This window comes from Ornithorhynchus anatinus, chromosome X1 (genome assembly GCF_004115215.2).
Source record: "Ornithorhynchus anatinus isolate Pmale09 chromosome X1, mOrnAna1.pri.v4, whole genome shotgun sequence".
Lineage (NCBI taxonomy): Eukaryota > Metazoa > Chordata > Mammalia > Monotremata > Ornithorhynchidae > Ornithorhynchus > Ornithorhynchus anatinus.
Window position 1 is genome coordinate 66,562,137 of NC_041749.1, and position 21,780 is coordinate 66,583,916.

Below are 21,780 nucleotides of genomic sequence, written 5' to 3' on the forward strand. Positions count from 1 at the left end.
GTGACATGAACAATACAATATTATCATGACAAATGTTTGATGAAGTACACACTCAAAGCAGATATTGTTCATAAAAGGACATGGGCTATTGTAATAAATCAGAAAACCCAAGGAATTATCTATCTTATCTAGCTGGAGAAGCTAGGGCTAAAACACTACTAGTATTTCATATGAACATAGTATCTTTACATTCACAGGAAATGAAATACAATGGAAAATATGGTGTAGGAAATCAAATCAGAGATGACACAATAGACAGTTATGACTTTTCAGGAGAAGATAAATACAACTTATCTGTCTTATAAATATGTTTTAGGTGACTTTTAAGAAGTGTACTATGTACAAGAGTAAAGGTCTATCGATTATACCACTATAAATATATAGAGCACTTAGGGGGCTAAGATAGACCTGAACAGTTAAACCATTTCAATGGAAAGTTACTATTTTATGTAATATAAAGTTTTAAATATTAACCTCATATATTCATTTTTATATCAAAAACATCTACATTAAAATAGCTTGCAAATAGCCCATTGAAAAGAAAAATGTGGCACAACTTTTTTATTTGGAACTATTAAGACAAAGAGCAAAGTTTCCTAAAAGTGAAAATTACTTTGCTGAACCCCAACAGAATAGAGAACGCACATGTCATTTCTTTTCACTCATATAGCACCAATCTACTCACTGTACCTCAATCTCTAACCAACAACCCCTTGCCTCCTTCTTCTATCTATAACCTGAAACTCCTTCCCCCTTCAATATATGACACACCATGACTCTTTCCACTTTCAAAGTTTTACTAAAATCACATGTCCTCCAAGAGGTCTTCCCCTACTAAGCCCTCATTTACCCTACTCCCTACACTATTGCCTACATACTTAGATCTGAACTCTTTAAGCACCTGATATTCACCCCACCCTCAGTCCCACAGCATTTAAGTACATATTTATTTACTTTAATGTCTCTCTCCCCCACTAGACCATAAGTTCCTGGTGCACAGGGAACGTATCTAGCATCTCTGTTGTACTGCACTCTCCGTGGCACTTAGTGCAGTGCTCTGCTCACAGTAAGCACTCAGTAAATACCATTGATTGACTGACTGATCTTAAGTCAGGTCTATACTGCAAAACCAGGGTTGAGAGTTAGTAAATTCACTGCTGAACTTCATCAGTGGAGACAGTCAGGGCTAAATTATAGACCCCAAATGGAGTTTTGAGCTAAGAATCCTGATTGAATTAAATTCAGTGGTAGATTATTCAACCACCACTAAATTTTGGTTGCATAGGCCAGGCATAAATTATCCAGAAAATTATCCTTTTTTTATCCCTGATCATTGGATTGTAGAAGTTACACGACATTTCAATACTTTTAATCCTACACAAAGGATTTGGGGCTTGATACTAAGGTAGAGGAAAGTTCCATGCTTGATTCTTGACTCCCTGTCATGTTTGTAAAACAGTCTGTCACAATCATCATCACTGTTATTAACTGAGTGCTTCCTGGAGGAGATTCAATTTCACAAGAGCTTTTTAAAATGGGGAAGGCATTTGGGCAGAATGATGTTTTAGAAAAATGCTGGAGAGGGGAGAGAGTGTAGCTGGGGAGATAAGGCCTGGACCAGTGTGCTAACTGTTTCAGCAGAGAGGAAATGGTAGATTTTGGAAATGTTGGGGAGGAATAATTGACAGGATTTGATGACAGACTGAATATGGGGGTTGAAAGACAGGCAGGAGTCCAGGATAATATCCACGTTAATAATAAAAATAATTGTGGTCATTGTTAAGTGCTTACTATGTGCCAGCCACTGTATTAAGCACAGGGGTAGGTATAAGGTAATTGAGTTGAACACAGTCCCTGTCCCGCCTGGGGCTCATGTCTTAATCCCCTTTTTATAGATGAGGTAGCTGAGGCACAGAGCAATAAAGTGACTTGCCCGAGGTCTTACAGCAGACAAGCAGTGGAGCTGGGATTAGAAATCAGGTCCTTCTGACTCCTAGGTCCATGAGACAGGGAGGTTTGTGATATTGAAAACTGTGAGAGGAAAATTAGGTGAAAGAAAGGGTTTGGGAGGGAAGATGAGGAATCCATTTTTAAAAATGGAGAGCCTGAGGTGCTGGTAGGACATTCAGATAGAGACTCCTGGGAGAGAAACCAGGGCAAGTGAGGTTGATTTAGGAGTCTTTTGCACAGCTGTGGATTGTAGGTCAGACAAGTGGTCTGGAATAGAGAATATTTGGGTCATCCACATAGAGGTGATGGCTAAAGACTAGATTAAATCCTGGAAACAATGAATGTAAAGCAAAAAAAGGGGTTGCATAGCAGAGCTACCTTACAATAATATAAAAGTTCTTATACTATGTCACATAAAGAGATTCAATTGCTTGAATTCCTACATTTAGTACTTCAATGCCAGCATCATCAAATAATACTTAAGAAAAATTGAGCCTCTGTTTGGCATGCTGCAAGGGGTGCCAAGTTCCAGGAATGCTTTCCCCATGCACCTACACCATTTAGCCAATGACCTTTGGCCAGTAAACACCGTAAAACATTTTTATCAAACCCCAGAAGATTCTCAAACTGGCACAGTAGTCCCCATGTTCCATTTGGAGCAAACTGTGGAAATCCTGGTTTAGTTCCATCCCCTACCCTGTCCCTGAATAAATTGGAATGCTACAAGACAGATTTCTCTTCCTCATATAATTGTTATATATATCAAGCCCTTAGCACAGTGCTCTGCACACAGTAAGCGGTCAATAAATACAACTGAATGAATTCAATGAATGAATGTTTCATCCTCCTTGAGTACAAGCAATGAGATAAAGTGCTCCTTTTCAAAGATGATGATGCTACTGAAGGTGAGATACTATCCATACATATGAGTATGGCAGAAAAGATTGATGCAAGAACAACACTCCCATTAACTTTACAAGTAAAGATAGCTATTGGCTGCATAGGTAGAAACATTTGCTCCATATACAGTCTCAGAACAGTGAGTTGGCAATCTTACCCTTTTTCTTTTGAATATGGTTTGTAGGTAATGAAGGTGAAACTGCTCAAAATAGTCTATATCTTCTGTAGCCACTCCAGTTCTCAAAACCACATGGAAAATTGGAAACCACTATAACTTTTTATATTTTCAAGTTAGTATGAAGCTTGATACCCAATTGTCGACAATGTCTGCCAATCTCCCAAATGTCACAATGGACTTTTACATTCCGCTTTGTACTTCGTCACATCTCTGTGTGGCACTAGATAATATACTGCCTAGGAAGCAGAAATCAGGAAGGACTTCAGGACTGAGAACCTGCATGAATTAATTATATTCATAGTGGTATGTCCAGTGCCACTTGGACTCTCATCCTGGCCAGTCCCAGCTCTGCTGGAATAGAATGCAATGAGCACTGTATTTGTACCATGTATTCAACCTATCCTCAGCCCCGCAGCACTTACATACAAATCCATAACGTCTATCTCCCCCTCTAAATTGTAAGCTCCATTTGAGCAGGGACTGTAAATTGTTGTATTGTACTTTCTTAAACATTTATTACAGTGTTCTGCACACAATAAGTGCTCAATAAATAAGATTGAACATGTGGAGCGGTGGGGATGCAGCAATTGTAAAGTGCACAGAAAGGTTCATGGCCAGAGTGACTGCAGTAATTCTGGGGTCATGCCATAGCACCATTTCCCAGCAGATGTTTGCCTTTGCCTCCCATATTAGCCATCTACTTTTCAGGATTCCAAATGGACTTGTCTACTTCATGGAGCAAGCTAGGTGGTTCTTAGGTTTGAAACTTTCACCACTAGTAGCACATCCCAGCACATTTTCTACTTGCAGAGACACACTCTTTCCATTGGACCAGTTGGAAAAAAGTTTGGTAGTGGGCCGTATATATCCATTGGCTGCTTCTAGTTTGACAGCCCAAAACTAGTCAGACATTCTTCAGAGATTGATTTGTATGCCCCATTACAAACTTCTGGAGGCTTTCCTTTTGCTATAGTCATACTGCAATGAATTTATTACTTTGCTATAAGTAATCTTTTAATGTAAGTCACATTGATCTAGGCAGTCTTGGTAGTGAATCCTTGCCGCTTTCACACCTTTGATGGTTGCCTGTTTGACACTGTCTCAGAAGAGTGCCCATTTGTTGTTCACCTTGGTATTTGTGGCTGGAATTCCTTCTTTCAGTAGGGCTACTTCAATGTCATAGATTTTTAACAGATTTATTTATTCTCAAAGAGTTTGCCATTGAGACATTCTGATTATTTGGATGCTGCTTTTCAAAACATTGGTTGATTGCTAACTCAGGTTTGGAGAGAATGAGCCACTGAGCCAGCATTCAACAACTGCAGTGATCATTGCATCTTTCAAATCCTGCTCTCAGTTCATGATACAATGAATGAAATTCCATTGTTTATACCTTGGGTGAATCCTTGATACCCTTCTCTTATTTGGGAAATGGAAGATAACATTTTTGATTATGAGCTGATATTTGGCATACCCGCTGAGCAAAAATAGAGCATAGCATTTTTAGCTTTCTAATGCTGTGCTCCAAATTTTTTTCCAGTGTTTTGCTACTCCCTTATGCAATGAAATCTCCCATAATGATCAGCTCTTCACATTTTGGTTTTGTTCTAATAGGCCTACTCAAATCCTAACAGAATTCGTCCTTTCCTTCACTAGATAGGCAACTCCATATCTAGCCGTGAACATGAACACTGAATGTGCAACTTTCAACCACCATATTCAGTTCATCACCAAATATTTTTTATTTTTCTTCCACCAGATCTTCTCTCTTCTAGGAGGCCCTCCCTGATTAATCGCTCATCTCCCTCACCACCCAACTACCACTTCAGCATTTTCATCTCACTTTAACAGTTGGCTAGTTAACCCCAAATAACACTTATACATAACTTTAATTCTATTACTTTCTCTGTAATTTAATTTAGTGTCTCTCTCTCTCCTCTTAGAGTGTAAGCTTCTTGAAGGCAGGGATCATGTGGACTATTTCTACTGTAATTTCCCAAGTTCTATTGTGCTCAGTAAATCTTATTGACTGAATAACAACTGACGTCATTCTTTTTGGATAATTACTGCCATCAGTGTCACGAAGTTTATTCCTTGATGCAAAAATTACCTAGGGCTGGAATTTGCATCTCAAGAATGCTTGATAAACAAGAGTGACTGCTTGTTTTAGGGAAACAGGGTTCAGAAATGTATAGTGTTCAGCTACAGTCCCCAAACTCTAGAAACTCCTGGACCTCTTCAAGCTGAAAGTTTCTCTTAAAGATCTTGAAAGAGTCATTATAGAATGACTAAATAGTACAAATCTGTTTTGGGGAGATTATTTTTTTCATACAAAAAAAATCTATTTGGAACCAAATCTCCAGGGAACGGGACTGAAAGAAAGTGCTAAATTGATATGTTGAGAGACATATTTGGGAACCACACTAATACCATTTCTAAGCCCTGACACCAACTGCCTGATTGACAACCTGGATAGCATTCCTTTACAATACCCTAGTCCTATTCCCTCATCCAACTGCCACCCAGGGTGGTTTCAAGAATAATCCCACATCTAGAGACCCATTAATGATGGGGGTAAACAGGAGAACATCATTCTATCAATTGTCAGTTGTCAACTGGACTAATTCCCAAGTCAATTCAGTGGCACATGACAAAACTATCCAGCCTCCTCATATTCACTTTAAATTCTTCCATTTCTTGGTAGTGAATGCCAACTAAACACTTAATAGCAGCAAATGCTATTGATTGGCTAACAGATATACCTTTTTTGGTATTAAGTGCTTACCATGTGCCAGGCACTGTACTAAATGCTGGGGTAGATACAAGTTAATCAGGCTGGACACAGTGCATGTCCCAGATGGGGCTCACAGTCTTCTTAATCACCATTTTACAGATGAGGTAACTGAGGCACAGAGAAGCTGTGACTTGCCCAAGGTCACACAGCACCTAAGTGGCAGAGCCAGGATTAGAATCCAGATCCTCTGCCTCCCAGGCTCGTGCTAAATCCACTAAGCCATGCTACTTCTCAGCTAAAATAAAGATTAAATTGTAAAATGTTTTAATCCTTTAATTAGGTTTGTCTCATCCATAAACAACTGCTATATATATGATTGTTTCCTCAAATCTTGCATACTCCTAGAAGTCAGGGCAACAGATGATGGCTAATCTCAGGAGTGTGCAAAGTTAAACAGATGAATAATCAGTTTCAGGATGGCCAAGGTCATAATCCAACCAATATCATGCAAACTCTATACATGTCCAAAAGCCTTCACTGTAGATTCATCATAATCAACCATATTATTTAGTGCCTACACTGAAAGCTGTCAGGAAGCCTCTTATCTGATCAAAATGTGTCAAGTGATGCATTAACAGATAACTGGAAAACCACATTAACAAAAGCCAGGACATTTTCCTGGAAGACTAATAGGATCTAGCATCACATAGGCATCAACTGTTTGACCACGACAATGGTTCATGGAGAAAATGATGTTTAGCTTTTTACGGTTACAGCCAGCCACATTCTACTTCTAAATCTGTTTTTCCACTGGATACCTGTTCATTTTGCAGTATTTCAAAAGGCAATACAGTGCTTCCATTAGTAATATCTGGAGCACTGCCAAACTATTGGCATGATCACAGCCGCTCAGCTTTATTTGTTGGATGGGGGAAAAGCTTGGACACAACAGAGTTATTTAGCAACTACTCTATTTTGGAGTGACCAATCAGGTCATACATAAGTAAAATATGTGGTGAAAACATCACATTGACACTGTAGTTAAACATGAAATAAGACACCAATGCTTGGTCTAGAAGTGCCAACTCTGCTTAATGTGAACAGTAACATCTAAGGGTCTTGAGCAAATCTGGGAGTGAATGGTAGCAAATTCCTAATACATTTGAGGTGGGAAATGAGAAGGGCAAGTAACTTTTTGTTGGTATTAACATTAACGGATGCGGGCATTTTAAATGAATGGCTAGGCAGATTGTTCTTGGATAATTGCCTATTAATGAAGTACAACAGGCTCTGAGTTAAAACAAAATCAATTTTCTTAGTTAATACAAATCAAGCCAACATACTATAATTTAGCTGATTATTTAAATATAAACTGTTTACCTATTACAGAAATGTATTCAGTACTATCATAGGTTGTCAATAAATTCTTTATAGAAATTATATTTTTGTAAAAGTGCTATTTTGAAATTTGGAAAACACTAGTCTGCAGTAAGGCAGCACTCTCAGGAAAGAATTTTGGTGAAGATAAAATATCCAAATTAGATGTCCAGACTGGATTTGAAATGATTATTGACTGACCATATGAAACATAAAGAATGATAATAATTGTGATATTTGTTAAGCGCTCACTTTCTGCCAGGCACAGTACTAAGTGTTGGGGTGGATACAAGCAAATTGGGTTGGACATGGTCCCTGTCCCACATGGAGCTCACAGTCTTAATCCCCATTTAACAGATGAGGTAACTGAGGTACAGAGAAGTGAAGTGATTTGTCCAAAGTTACATAGAAGACAAGTGGCAAAACTGGCATTAGAACCCAGGTCCTTCTGACTCCCAGGCCCTTGCTCTATGCACTGGGCCACGCTGCTTCTCTTAAGAGGAATGCATACCTGTTTTTCCTGTGTTTTTCATCCATGTCCTGTTAGAAGATCCATGATCGAAATCAACAAGCTGCAGTTCTTGGTACTCATCACCAACTTGGGCATGCTGGTCTAAGATATCTATTGGTGACTGGTGATTGCCACCGCAGCGTATGCTGGATGTAACCCAGTATTCGGGGCCATATGAACCTGTTAAAAGAAAACAATGTTTTAGTATTTATAGTTCAGCAATTAAGGGAACAAGCATGACTAAAGAACACAAGCAATGAATTTCCCAAGGTAACTCTATTGCTGCTACATTTACTGCATCTGAAAAAGTTAAGACATTATAAACTCTGAAAGGACTGAAACATTTCCTTGAAATATTGCTCTAATTTTGCCTTGGCAGAAAGGAGAATGTGATTTTAATTAGATTTGATTATTTGCAATCATTCACCAATTTATTCTTTGTATCGTATTTGTTAAGCACTTACTATAGCAATCAAGTAATTGTATTATTGAGCGCTTAGTGTGTGTAGAGCACTATACTAAGCACTTGGGAGAATACAATATAACAGAGATGATAAGACATGTTCCCTGCTCACAACGAGCTTACAGTCTGGGGGGGGACAGACATTAATATAACATATAAAACATAATTTTAAAATATGTATTATATGCCAGGAACTGGGGTAGATACACACTAATCTGTTTGGACACAGTCCATGGGTCACATGGGCTTACAGTCTTTATCCCCATTTTACAGATAAGGTAAGAGGCACAGAAAAGTTAAGTGACTTGCCCAAGGTCACACAGCAGAGCCTTCTGATTTCCAGGACTGAGCTCTATCCACTAGGTCATGCTGCTTCTCAATAGGATTGTTGTATGATTGCTTGGTAGAAGGATTCTCAAAGATGCTATTTTCCTTTTTATGGGCCTAAAACATTTTCTAAAATGACCACAGAGTCAGGAGCTTCCTTCCTTTTCTGTAGGTGTTGCAATTTTGATCACTGGGCTCCAACAGTAGTAATTTTAAGCCTGCAAATTTTGATTCTATTTCTACCAATAGAGAAATTTCAAGTGACAAAACAATTGCAAGAAGGGACAAAGAGTAGTGAAGAAAGTGACAACAGCAAAACACTAAAACAAGGAAGGAGGGTATAGGAGATGAGTGAGGGAAAGAAAATGGCTTAATGATGTTGTGAATTTTCCCTTAAATTAACCTTCCCACCATGCATCACCCAAAGTTCTCTGATAGGAACCCAGGGCTGAAGTTTGCAAGCATATACTCATTCAGCAGATCAATGCCTAGTTTGTAACTGCTTATAAGGCAATAATAGACAGAGAGGCGATAATTCAGGCTCTCTGTCATTTATCTTCTCTTATTTGATAGAGACTTTTAAAAATTAGAAAAAGCCAACATCATTTCTAGCAGTCTTTCTGTCTTGAGGGAATAGCGTTCATAAACAGGAATGCATCGTAAAACATTCAGCACCATAAATGGGAGGCCTGGGTGTGGCTCTAAGGATAATTGTGTTGTGTATGCTAGGTATATTCAAGGATTGTAGGGGGGAAGGGAGGTGTCTCCTATTTATTTAGGATTTTCAAAAATGTAAAAAATAAAGCCAGTTGAGATCCTTTGAGATTTTATGCACACCTCTATTATATTACTCTATGGTTCAGAGCCAGATCATTTAATTCTACCAGCCAGAATAACATAAACATTCCTCTCTAGCAAGACTAAGATGAATTGTTATTTAAAATTAGATATGGGGCGATCTGAATGATGAAATTTTAAAAGATGAAATGCTTGCCTTCAAATCCTGTGGAGCTAATTGTATAACTGTGGGGAATACTATCCCTACTTATCTCTGCCACCATCTCAGTCTGGCTTGCCAACTTTAAATTGCTTTCATAACTATGTTAAAGGCCTGTGACAGTTTTGACCCTCATATATAATTTAACCTCATAGTCTAGTTTGGATTGGCTCACTGAAAAAGTGGTATTTGCCCACCTTCTTCAATGGGTGGCTCAGAGGATGCTCTCTATATAAAAGATAGAGCCCGAGGTGAGCTGGATTCAGTCAGGATAAGCCGAACTCATGAACTGGGTCACACTAACAAAGTGCTAAACCCAAGTGGGTTCTAGTGAACTAGATCAAGCATCACCTCTTCCTACTGGGCTGAGCAACAAGGGGAAGTGAAGGTAGGTAGCTAAATGACTGTTTAAAAGCTCTTCTGTGCTGAGTACCTGGTGACAGATAAACCAGAACAATCAATCAATGATATCTATTGAATGTTTACTTTGCACCAAATACTAAGCACTTGGGAGAGTACAGTTGAGTAGGTGGGCCCATCCCTGCCCTCGGAGTTTACGAGCCAGCCAAAAGAACTTTGCATTCCCACTGAATTGTGCTGCTGCTGCTGCTACCAGAGCCCAGATAGGCGAAACACACCACCAACCTACCTAGCAGTCGGCATTCCAGAGGATTACAGTCCTGATTTGCCATGCTACCAAGTCCTTTAAATATTTGGGGTTCAAGGCAGCAGAGTTTGGGCTGAATGTAGGTAAGGTTGGGTTGGATCCCACAAATCTCCCCTATAAGAGCTCTAATGTAAGAACCCCAGTGACCATGTATCTTTCACCGCTGGCTTATTCTCCAAGGGTGACCCTGATGTAAAGAAATTTTTCTATTGTTACAATCATCAGAAACACAACACTACTCTCCCAAGCGCTTAGTACACAGCTCTGCACACAAGTGCTCAATAAATGTGATTGCTCAATTAAAGGCCTGTTGGTTGTGATAATATAAGCTCTGCAGTTCCGCAGCAGCTTAAACGCTCCCACAGAAGTGAGTTCTGACCTTAGCATTGTGGTATCACCTTAACTTTATTTCCTAAATCATTTTCCTCCATTTTTGTTGCAAACAGTAAAATAAAAAATAAGCAAGTCTAACAAAGATTTAGTAAATTTAAGCTCCTTTCTATATCCATATATAATATTTACCAAGTTTCTTTTTAGAGAAAATAGAGATCATTATTTCTGCTTCCACAGAGCATAGTATAAAATAACTTTGGATTCATCAGGCATTCTTCTATCCAACAGTGGTTCATCAAGGGAGCTCCCCAGGTCCACTTTCTACTATTACCAAATTGAATAGTGATCAACAAAAACTTAAATAATTTGTTACATAGCCATATGCTCATATGGCTGAGTATAAATATATGTATGCACTATATAAAAATAAATGCTCTAGATTTAAAATGTAAAATCAATACTTTGCTGTACACATTTCTCCCACCACTACTACGTTATAATCAAAGTTATTTCCAACAACAAAGCCTCCATAAGGGGCAGTTCAAAGATCCAATTAACGAAGAGCAAGCATTCAGTGTAAGTTTGATACTAACATAATGTAACATAAAACACCATTCTATAATGGTAAGAATATACAGTTTTGTCACGAGTCAAAGACAAATTGACTTTAAAAGAACTTAAAACAGACAAAACTACATCATGGCCCAGTTTATTTTTTTTCATGGATTATTTTTATTAGTTATTATGGTATTTGTTTATTGCTTACTATGTGTCATGCACTGTCCCAGTCCCACATGGGGCTCCCAGGCTGAGCTGGAGGGAGAAATGGAACTGAACATCTGCCTTTTCTTTTTTTACAGATGGGGGAATCTGAGATATACAAGTGAAGTGACTTGCCCAAGGTCACACAGCAGACAAGAGGCAGATCAGGGATTAGAATCCAGGATCCCTGACTCCCAGGTCTGTGCTCTTATTACTTTGGAGTGACAAAACAATTAATTTCAATTAAACACTACAAATTTATTGACAGTTTTCAATCTCCCCAAACTCCAATTTAGTGATGTGATTTGGACTAATTTGACTCTTTCAACTTTGACGTGAAGCAATATATTTTCAGTTTTGGTGACTATTTATTGACTTCCCAACGAGACTTTTCAAGTCCCAGGAATCTGTAAACTTCTTGAGAGTGGGAGTCGGTTCTACCAACTCTAGTACTCTGCACAAAGCATTCAATGAAGAGGTTCTTTGCATCTCAAGTACATACCACCAGTGCTAAAATGCATAGATTCATAAAAATTACTGTTTCTTCAGGAAATTACAACTTGCTAAATTAGATTAAATTTAACAAAAGTCACCAACTGGTTTGTCCCCCCTAAAAAGAGATGCTAAAACTCCCAAGTTTCGTATAACTTTACTCCTGTTGACAATCTTGGCAAGTGAAACCGTTTGGCAATGATGTGTGTTGTGCTTTGTTCTATCCTCTAAAATCCTTAGAAGTCATGAGAGAATTATAATTTTATATTCTGCAAAAAACTATCAAAAAGTCAGTAAGGGATTTATTTGCTACTAACAATTCCAAAATTTAAACCGCCTGCTTCCCTCTCCAAATACATTCAAGTGCAATTTTAATTGAAACTGATCTTCCACTACAGATTTCAAATTAATTCTTCTTCCAAGTGTCTCATGCTTCAGACATCCTTGCCTTGCAAAAAAACCAAAAACCTATATCATTAGTGGAGGAAATAGAGCACTTTTTCTAAGCTTGCAGGTATTGATTACTTACTCTTTGCATCAAAGCACAATTGCCATTCTGCACTGTATAAATCTCTTCAGGGTTAGACACTATATAAAGCACTGAGAATTATATCATTAATCATTTGCAGTTGTGCCTGTCCAAGTATATTGAATTCTGTGTTTTTTAGAACTTTAAATAAATGCTTTTAAATAAAACATTCTACTAAATAAAAACTGCATTTAACTTAAATCTAGTTAAAAAACCCTTAATCTTGTACTTGACATTTATACATCTATGGTAGCGTAAATCATGCACATTTAAGTTTGTTCACAAGTGCCATGTCTTTAATCAAGTGACAGGAATTGAAAAGCATTTAGGTTTTTCAGTGTTCGACAAAATTATTTATCAACAACTCTCATCAAATCATTTTTTTTTTAATAAAAGGGAACTCATTTCAAGGAAAAAAAAAACCTATAACATATATTGGGTTGTTCACAAACTTCAGTTTCTGTGTCCTAGAATCAGTCTTTGTATACAAAAGATCCAAGACTTACTGAGAGTTGTGCAGTACATTTAATGTTAAAATGGTTTCCAAATAAGCCTACCTAGGAAATGCCTTCATTTGATTAATTCATTTTTTAGTGTCTATTGTGTGCAAAGCACTGTAGTAGGCACTTGGGAGATATGGCCCCTTTTTTTTAAAGGAGACTGCAATCTAACAGTAACAGATATATTGAATTTATATGTTAGGTACAGGGGAGTGGGGGTGTGGGGGTAAATGGGGGGAGGCAAAGATCCAGCTTTGACAGTGAAAAATGGAACAAAATCAATAAAAATTAAGAGATTAATGGATAAATGTAAGGTACCATACACACAATTGTAAAGGTGGTTTATTGCTTCAAAGCTCTCCATTACCTTGCCCCCTCTTACCTCACCTCCCTTCTCTCCTTCTACATCCCAGTCCGCACACTCTACTCCTCTACTGCTAACCTCCTCAGTGTGCCTGGTTCTCACCTGTCTTGCTGTCGACCCCTGGCCCACATCCTATCTCTGGCCTGGAATGCCCTCGCTCCTCACATCTGACAAACTAGCACACTTCTCTTCAAAGCCCTACTGAAAGCTCACCTCCTCCAGGAGGCCTTCCCAGACTGAGCCCCCCTTTTCCTCTGCTCCTCCTCCCCTTCCCATCACCCCTTCTCCCTCCCTCTGCTCTACCCCCCTCCCTGCCACATAGTACTTGTGTGTATATATATATATGTACATATTTATTCTATTTATTTTATTAATGATGTGCATATATCTATAATTCTATTTATTTATATTGATGCTATTGATGCCTGTCTACTTGTTTTGTTTTCTGTCTCCCCACTTCTAGACCATGAGCCTGTTGTTGGGTACCAATTGTCACTATTTGTTGCCGAAGTGTACTTTCCAAGCACTTAGTATAGTGCTCTGCGCACAGTAAGCACTCAATAAATACGATTTAATAATAATAATAATAATGTTGGTATTTGTTAAGCGCTTACTATGTGCCGAGTACTGTTCTAAGCGCTGGGATAGACATAGGGGAATCAGGTTGTCCCACGTGGGGCTCACAGTCTTAATCCCCATTTTACAGATGAGGGAACTGAGGCACAGAGAAGTTAAGTGACTTGCCCACAGTCACACAGCCAACAAGTGGCAGAGCTGGGATTCGAACTCATGAGCCCTGACTCCAAAGCCCATGCTCTTTCCACTGAGCCACGCATTTAATGAATGAATGAATGAAATAGCAGGACCCTGGAAAATGGGTATTTGTTCAGAAATGCCTCTTGGAAGAGATGGTTTTTCAGAAGGGATTAGAAAGTGGGAAGAAACTTGATTTTTTAAAATACTATTTCTTAAGCACTTAAGTGTTAAGCACTGTTCCAAAATCTGGGGTAGATACAAGATAATTAGGTTATCAGGTTGGACACAGTCTCTGTCCCACACAGGGATCATAGTCTAAATAGGAGGGAATAGGATTTAATCCCCATTTTACAGTTGAGCAAACTAAGGCACAGAGAAATTAAGTGAATTGACCAAGGTCATGCAGCAAACAACTGGTTCATTTGAAGGAAGACGGCATCCAGACAGAGGAAAAGGTGTACACAATGGGTCAATGATGGTATAACTGAGTGCAATAAGGTCAGAAGGTTCGTTTAGGGGGAATGAAGAAAGCAATCTATTTTTATGGATCAAATAAAAATTAGAAACAAATAGAATAGGTCATGGCATGGCCACCCCCAGTTTTCTAGGGACCCCTAAAGTGTGCCCTCAACAATATTTTTTCTATTCCTTATGCCATCCTTTCTAGTCCTTGTCTCATAAAATCGTATATTCCCGTGGTGACGAGTCAAAATTGCAAACTTCTTTTTAAAGCTGTCCAAAGTATAGGAGCCTGAACATACTGACTCTGTTCCCCAAAGCAGAAAGCAGACCCACTCTCAAATCTTTCTTAATTCCTTTTTCTCTTTGGCTGACTTTGAGGTAGAGTTGTCAGATATTCAGGTCATGGTCACAGATTCCTCCCTGTGGACCAGTTGAACATCCTGCCTCCCAAAATGATCCCAAAGTTCATCAACCAAAAATGGCACTGGGGTAAAAGCAGCAAGGACAACAGCAAGCTTAACTGGGAATTAATGGCACTCGTTTAATCCTTCTAATTCCAAGTGAAGATATGTCACCATTGCCTTGACCATCAGAATTAATTTTCTGCTGTGTGAGCTTGGGCAAGTCACTTTATTTCTCTGAGCCTCAATTCCCTCATCTATAAAATGGGGTATTTTGAAAATGGTATTTGTTGAGCATTTACTATGTGTCAATCACTGTTCTAATCACTGGGAAAGATAAGGAGTCACCAGGTTAGACAGAGTCCCTGTCCCACATGGGTCCTGAATCTCTATTTTATTACTGTATCTCCATTTTATAGTTGAGAAAACTAAGGCAAAGAGAAGTTAAGTGACTTGCCCAAGATCACACAGAAGGCAAGTGTCAGAGCTGGGATTAGAACCCAGGTCCTCTGACTCCTAGACCCATACTCTTTCCACTAGGTCATGCTGCTCCTACTCCCTCCATGTGTGTCCAATGTGATAATCTTATATACACCCCAGTGTTTAGAATACTGCTTGGCACATAGTAAGGCACTAAAATACTATATATAAATAAAAGAAATCTTGGAGTCATGCTAATCCCTAAATTAACCCAAATTTTGCAAGAGTCTTCTGGTGAATACAAATAAATCTGGCACTGCATGAGTGATAGCAAAGGGATTAGAAGATTCTGCGTTATTGACCAGGATTAGCAGGGAGCGCCTTATCTTCCCTCCCAAACCCTGTCCTCTCCCTGATTTCCCTGTCCCTGTGGACGGCACGACCATCCTTCCTGCCTCACAGGCCCGCAACCTTGGTCTCCTCCGTGACTCTGCTCTCTCATTCACCCCACACATCCAATCTGTCACCAACACCTGCTGGTCTCACCTTCACAATATTGCCAAGATCTGCCTTTTCCTCTCCATCCAAACTGCTACCATGCTGGTACAAGCTCTCATAATATCCCGACTGGACTACTGTGTTAGCCTCCCCTCTGATCTCTCTTCCTCCTGTCTCTCCCCACTCCAGTCTATTCTTCATTGCGCTGCCCGGATCATCTTCCTACAGAAACGCTCTGGACATTTCACTCCCATCCTCAAAAACCTCCAGTGGTTGCCTATCAACCTCCGCACGAAACAAAAACTCCTCACCTTTGGCTTCAAAGCTCTCCATCACCTTGCCCCGCCTACCTCACCTCCCTTCTCTCTTTCTACTGCCCACCCCATACACTCCGCTCCTCTGCCGCTCACCTCCTCACGGTCCCCTGTTCGCACCTGTCCCTGTCAACCCCTGGCCCAAATCCTACTGCTGTCCTGGTATGCCCTCCCCCTGCCATTTGCCAAACTAACTCTTCCACTCTTCAAAGCCCTACTGAGAGCTCACCTGTTCCAGGAGGCCTTCCCAGATTGAGCCCCTCCTTTCCCTTTGCTCCTCCTCCCCTTCCCTTCCCCCCAACCCTCTGCTCTTCCTCCTTCCCCTCAGCACTGTGCATATTTGTATTATTTATTACCCTATTTATTTTGTTAATGAGGTGTATACCTCCATGATTCTATTTATCTTGATGTTGTTTTGTTTTGTTCTGTTTTGCTTTGCTGTCTGTCTCCCTCATTTAGATTGTGAGCCCGTTATTGGGAAGGGATTGTCTCTGTTGCCGAATTGTACATTCCAAGCGCTTAGTACAGTGCTCTGCACACAGTAAGCACTTAATACTATTGAATGAATGATAGAGCATAGGCCTGGGAATCCTAAGGACCTGGGTTCTAATCCTGGCTCTGCCACTTGTCTGTATGATCTTGGAAAAGTCACAACTCCTCTGTGCCTCGTTTACCTCATCTGTAAATTGGGGAATAAGACTGTGAGCCCCATGAGGGATATGCACTGGGTCCAACCTGATAGGCTGTATCGACCGTAGTGCTTAGAACAATGCCGGCACATTAAGCACTTAACATATGCCATTAAAAACAAAAAAGAATAGTTTAGGAAAGAACATAAGAAGGAAGAGAGTCATGGCTAACAATTCTCTAGTAAATATTTGGATAGTAGTTTAAGAATGGTTTAGAATCACAGCATGATTGTTGTTCTTGAGTTCTTCTGCAATGGACTCTTGAAAGACAGAATTCTTGAATTCATTCATTCAATAGTATTTATTGAGCGCTTACTATATGCAGAGCACCGTACTAAGCACTTGGAATGTACAAATCGGTAACAGATAGAGACAGTCCCTGCCCTTTGACGGGCTTACAGTCTAATTGGGGGTGATGGACAGACAAGAACAATAGCAATAAATAGAATCTAGGGGATGAACATCTCATTAATGTATGTTTGAAAGTAACTTGAGTGTAACTCATTTTTAGGCCATTGATAAAACAAGGTAAATTTGTCAATTGTTAAAATACAATATGAATAATTTGTGAACTGTTAAAATACAATATCGTAATGCATTTTCCCATTAAATAGGCAACCTCTGTATTCCACTGTCTAGCAGCCACAGGCTAATTTTGATTCCTTGGGTTTAAAGATCATAGAGGACCAGAAATAAAGGAGAACTGCAATTTGGGTCCTTTAATCCAACTTTGTAGTCAGAGGATTCTTGCTCTCTAGATATTCTATGGTCCATCTAGAGTCATTGATTCCTCACTATAGCAAAAACAATGATAATAATAATGGTATTTGTTAAGCATTTACTATGTGCCAAGCACTGTTCTAAACACTGGGGTAGATATAGGGTAATCAGGTTGTCCTACATGGGGCTCACATTTTTAATCCCCATTTTACAGATGAGGTAACTGAGGCACAGAGAAGGTGTTGCTTGCCCAAGGTCACGCAGCATATAAGTGGCAGAGGCGGAATTAGAACCCACGTCCTCTGTCTCCCAAACCACTAAGCCATGCTGCAAAAGGAGAGAGGAGAGAGTCTGAAATAATCAGACTAATAATATGTATTGGCCTGAAATATTCAGATAATTAAGGAAAATATGTTTTTTTAAATTGAACTGGGTAATCCAACTTCATTTTGATACTATACACATCACATAGTTTGGATTGCAAATTCTGTCTTTAGATGTTGTAGTTAAATGCCTGTTCTAAGTATGTATCCTTTGTAATATTGTATTTAAAATAATCACGTCTTGCTTTTTATTTTACAAATCTATATCCAAATAATGGCTTTAAGTAATGAAAACCTATTAAAATAATGAATTATGTCTAAATCTAATTAAAAAGTAACCTATGTTCAGAGGCAATGCAGTCAAAAATATTTCTTAATGCTTCCCTTGTGAAAATTACATTTAAAAAGATTATTTTCAAGTATTGCTATTTTACACATGGAAGCTACTTTAAACCAATGTTTATGTTCCAAATGAAATTTATATTTTTTCTCTCTTAATATTCCAATCAATATCTTTTTTATCTTGGGGTTTTCTCTTTTCATGTGTATTTTCTTCTAATGAGTTAATTTGGAATTTCAAATCCTTGCTGGGTGTGATTTACTATTTCTTTGCATTCTTTTATCGCAGCTTAATTACCCTTAGTACAGATTTTTGAAAAGGTTTAGAATAGTATTATTGTCATTTCAACACTGTCTCTTTCTTCCTGTACTATTACTAGTACAGAGGATGGGCTTCATAAAAATATACCATCCTTACAGTTAGAATTGTTCATAAATGGAGACATCTACAATTACTTTTTACCGGCCTATCAATGTCAGTGCTGTAGATGGAAATAAACTTTAAAACTACAAATATTAGAATAACAGAGCTAAAGGTTGAACCATTAATTGATTCAAATTTGTAGTTTCATAGTCTAATTTCTTTCAGGCTCTATACTTGTGGACTCATTTGAATGGCTTAAATACAGGACTGTTAGAACACCAGAAACTTCATGTACTGAGAGGCATAATATGCTTTGAATTTGATCTTAATAAAACTACCCAGAATTTTCAATCATCTGTGTTTGGTCACAAGCTATGGGGCTGCAAGACTGGTCTCCAGTGTCAGAGGACCCAAACAAGACCCACAGTGGCTTTGCTTGGTAATTCTCAACAAGCTAGTGATATAATTCTTATACAGATTTAAAAAAAAATTTTTACAGTACAGTGCCCTCGTTTTCTACAACTCTGCTTGTTCATATGACAGTTTACCTAAACAGCCTTCAAAAGACATAATTTGTTCTTTCCTGTGACTTTGAAAGCAATCAAGCGATGATTAGAATGTTTGTCTCAAGTCCAGAGGCAGAATTTTCTAAACCCTTAAGCATTAATCAGTAAATTCTAGAAGTCAAAGGAAGAGGAAGAGATCAAATTGAAAGGATGAAATCAAGAAGCATCACTGCATCGAGACTTGCTACTTATCATATATCCTAATTCTCTCTTTTGGAGAAAGATAAAGTTAAGCAGTCTGGATGGTACTTTAAAGATTGCAATGCGATCAAACACAAGAAAGAATAATTTGACTGATTTATCTCTTGCTGTGTAATTTACCATGAGACTGCAGGAGTAAAGGTATAAAAATTCCTGGAAGCCCTAATATAATTAGTGGCCTCTCACAAAGGTCTTTCAAACTCAGAGGAAGCAGTTGAGTCGCCTGAGTCATTATATTGAGAAAAGTTGTTGAAATTATCATCCCTCAGTTCTAAAAAGAGATTATATCACTCTGAGAGATGGAGACAGATCTCAGAATAAAGGTTTAGTTTGAACAAATATCCTAGGATTTTTTGCCTTTGGGAAAAAGGGCTTCTCATTATATTTATTCTCTATCATTACTCTGTTTAACATGAGATGTTCTTGCTTTCTAGAGATTCCAATTACAGCTTGAAAAGCGGGAGGCCTAATCCCAAAGGTTGAATGTATGAGTTCAGCACTTCAGAGTGCAAACAGCCTATAAGTGCCAATCCACGGCCTACAAGTACGAAGAACAAGCAATTAAAGACAGTTCTTTGAGACACTCATGAATAATAAAGCTGAATGGATTATCTATTAAGTGCCTGTTCTGATGTGAGGTATTTGAACTGATTATTACCATCAGATTCCTCCAACATGGGAGGACTAGGTTGTGGAACCTTTAAAGAAAAAACAGTTTTAGAGTTGGTGATAGTTGACTAAAGAAGTGTGCTGCTTATTCAGTCTATTTTAAAAGTAGACATGTTCTGGGCCATAAAGAATTTAACCACTAAGTGTAGTCTAAAGAAATGTCAGGCATAAAATGCCTTCCATTAAAAAGCAAAACTGAGACCCCCCCCCCCAAAAGTTGATTCTGTTCATCATTCTGTTTTCTGAGAAGATGTAGGAACAACGAAAATGTCATGCCTGCTGCGTAGGTGCAAGATTGCCTAGCCCCCATGCCATCTGAGGCCCAGCTAGGCCATGCACAGGCCAGGCAAGGTGAAGAAGCCACAGAAGCATGCCTCCAAACTTCAAGAACTTGCATTCTGAGCACTCTTAAGATTGGGTCTCGGGATCTGCCACCACCAACAACCTGAGCCCAGATCAGCCTCCCCCAATGCCACAGGGTGCTCATGAGCAGCAGTGTGACCTAGTGGAAAGAGCACGAGCCTGGGAGTCACACAACCTGGATTCCAATCCCAGCTCTGCCACTAGTCTGCATTTTTACCTTGAAAAGACAACTCCCCTGTGCCTCAATTATCTCATCTGTAAAATAGGGATTAAATTCTACACTCTCCTACACAGACTGTGAGTCCCATGGGGGAAAGGGACTGTATCCAACCTGGTTATTTTGTATCTATGTTGCTGTGGTTTGTAAAGAAGAACTGTTAGCCTGGAGTAGTGGGAAGTTGGCCCCGTCATTGTGGTCTTGGTTTGAAAGAGCATGGGCTTGGGAGTCAGAGGTCATGGGTTCGAAGGTTCGAATCCCTCTATGCCACCTGTCTGCTGTGTGACTTTGGGCAAGTCACAACTTTTCTGGGCCTCAGTTACCGCATATGTAAAATGGGGATTAAGACTGTGAGCCCCATGTGTGACAACCTGTTAAACTTGTATCTACTCCAGCGCTTAGAACAGTGCTTGGCCCATAGTAAGCACTTAAATACCATCATTATTGTTATTACTTTGCCATTTGCAATTTACTAAAAAATAAAGATGGATGAAAAGTCAAATTGATAAAGACCAAGAAACAGAATTGTAATTATAATTTGGCTTACAAGATGTAACTAGGCAAGGAGGCAGGAGGGAGCAAGGTGAGATTGAGTGCTTAAAAGCCAGTGGCAAGGAGTTTCCATTTGATGAGGAGGTGGATGGGCAATGACTGGAAGTTCTTAAGGAGTGGGGAAACATGGTCTGAATGTTCTTGTAGAAAAATGATCTGGGCAGCAGAGTGAAGTATGAACTGGAGTGGGGAGAGACAGGAGGCAGGGAGATCAGCAAGGAGGCTAATGCAGTAATCAAGGTGGGAGAGTATAAGTGCTTAGACTAATGTGGTAGCAGTTAGGATGGAGAGGAAAGGGTGGATTTTAGCGAGGTTGTGAAGGTTGAGCTGACAGGATTTAGTGAATATGTGGGTTGAATGAGAGAGAAGAGTCAAGGACATCGCCATGGCTATGGCCTTGTGAGACAGGAAGGATGGTGGTGCCATAGACAAAGATGGCAAAGTCAGGGGAAGGACAGGATTTGGGTGGGAAGATAAGGAGTTCTGTTTTAGACATGTTAGGTTTGAGGTGGCAGTGGAACATCCAAGTAGAGATGTCTTGAAGGCAGGCAGAAATGCGACACTGCATAGAGGGAGAGAAATCAGGGCTGGAAATGTAGATTTGGATATTATCATCCACATAGAGGTGGTAGTTGAAGCCATAGGAGCAAATGAGTTCTCCAAGGGAGTGGGAATAGAAGAGGACCCAGACGTTACGGGCTCTCGTTATATCCCGGCTAGACTACTGTGTCAGCCTTCTCTCTGACCTCCCTTCCTCCTCTCTCGCACCGCTCCGGTCTATTCTTCACTCCGCTGCCCAGCTCATCTTCCTGCAGAAACGATCTGGGCATGTCACTCCCCTT

At 39.4% G+C, this 21,780-nt stretch overlaps 1 protein-coding gene across 1 annotated transcript in view; it reads right to left on the bottom strand.

Moving 5' to 3' along the window:
• Nucleotides 1-21,780, bottom strand: part of PTPRG (protein tyrosine phosphatase receptor type G) — a 686,752-nt gene that overhangs the window by 286,002 nt on the left and 378,970 nt on the right. Inside the window, exon 3 of the mRNA XM_039910413.1 lies at nt 7,651-7,830. Coding sequence (XP_039766347.1) covers nt 7,651-7,830 — 180 coding nt within the window. The remainder of the gene's footprint in view (nt 1-7,650; nt 7,831-21,780) is intronic.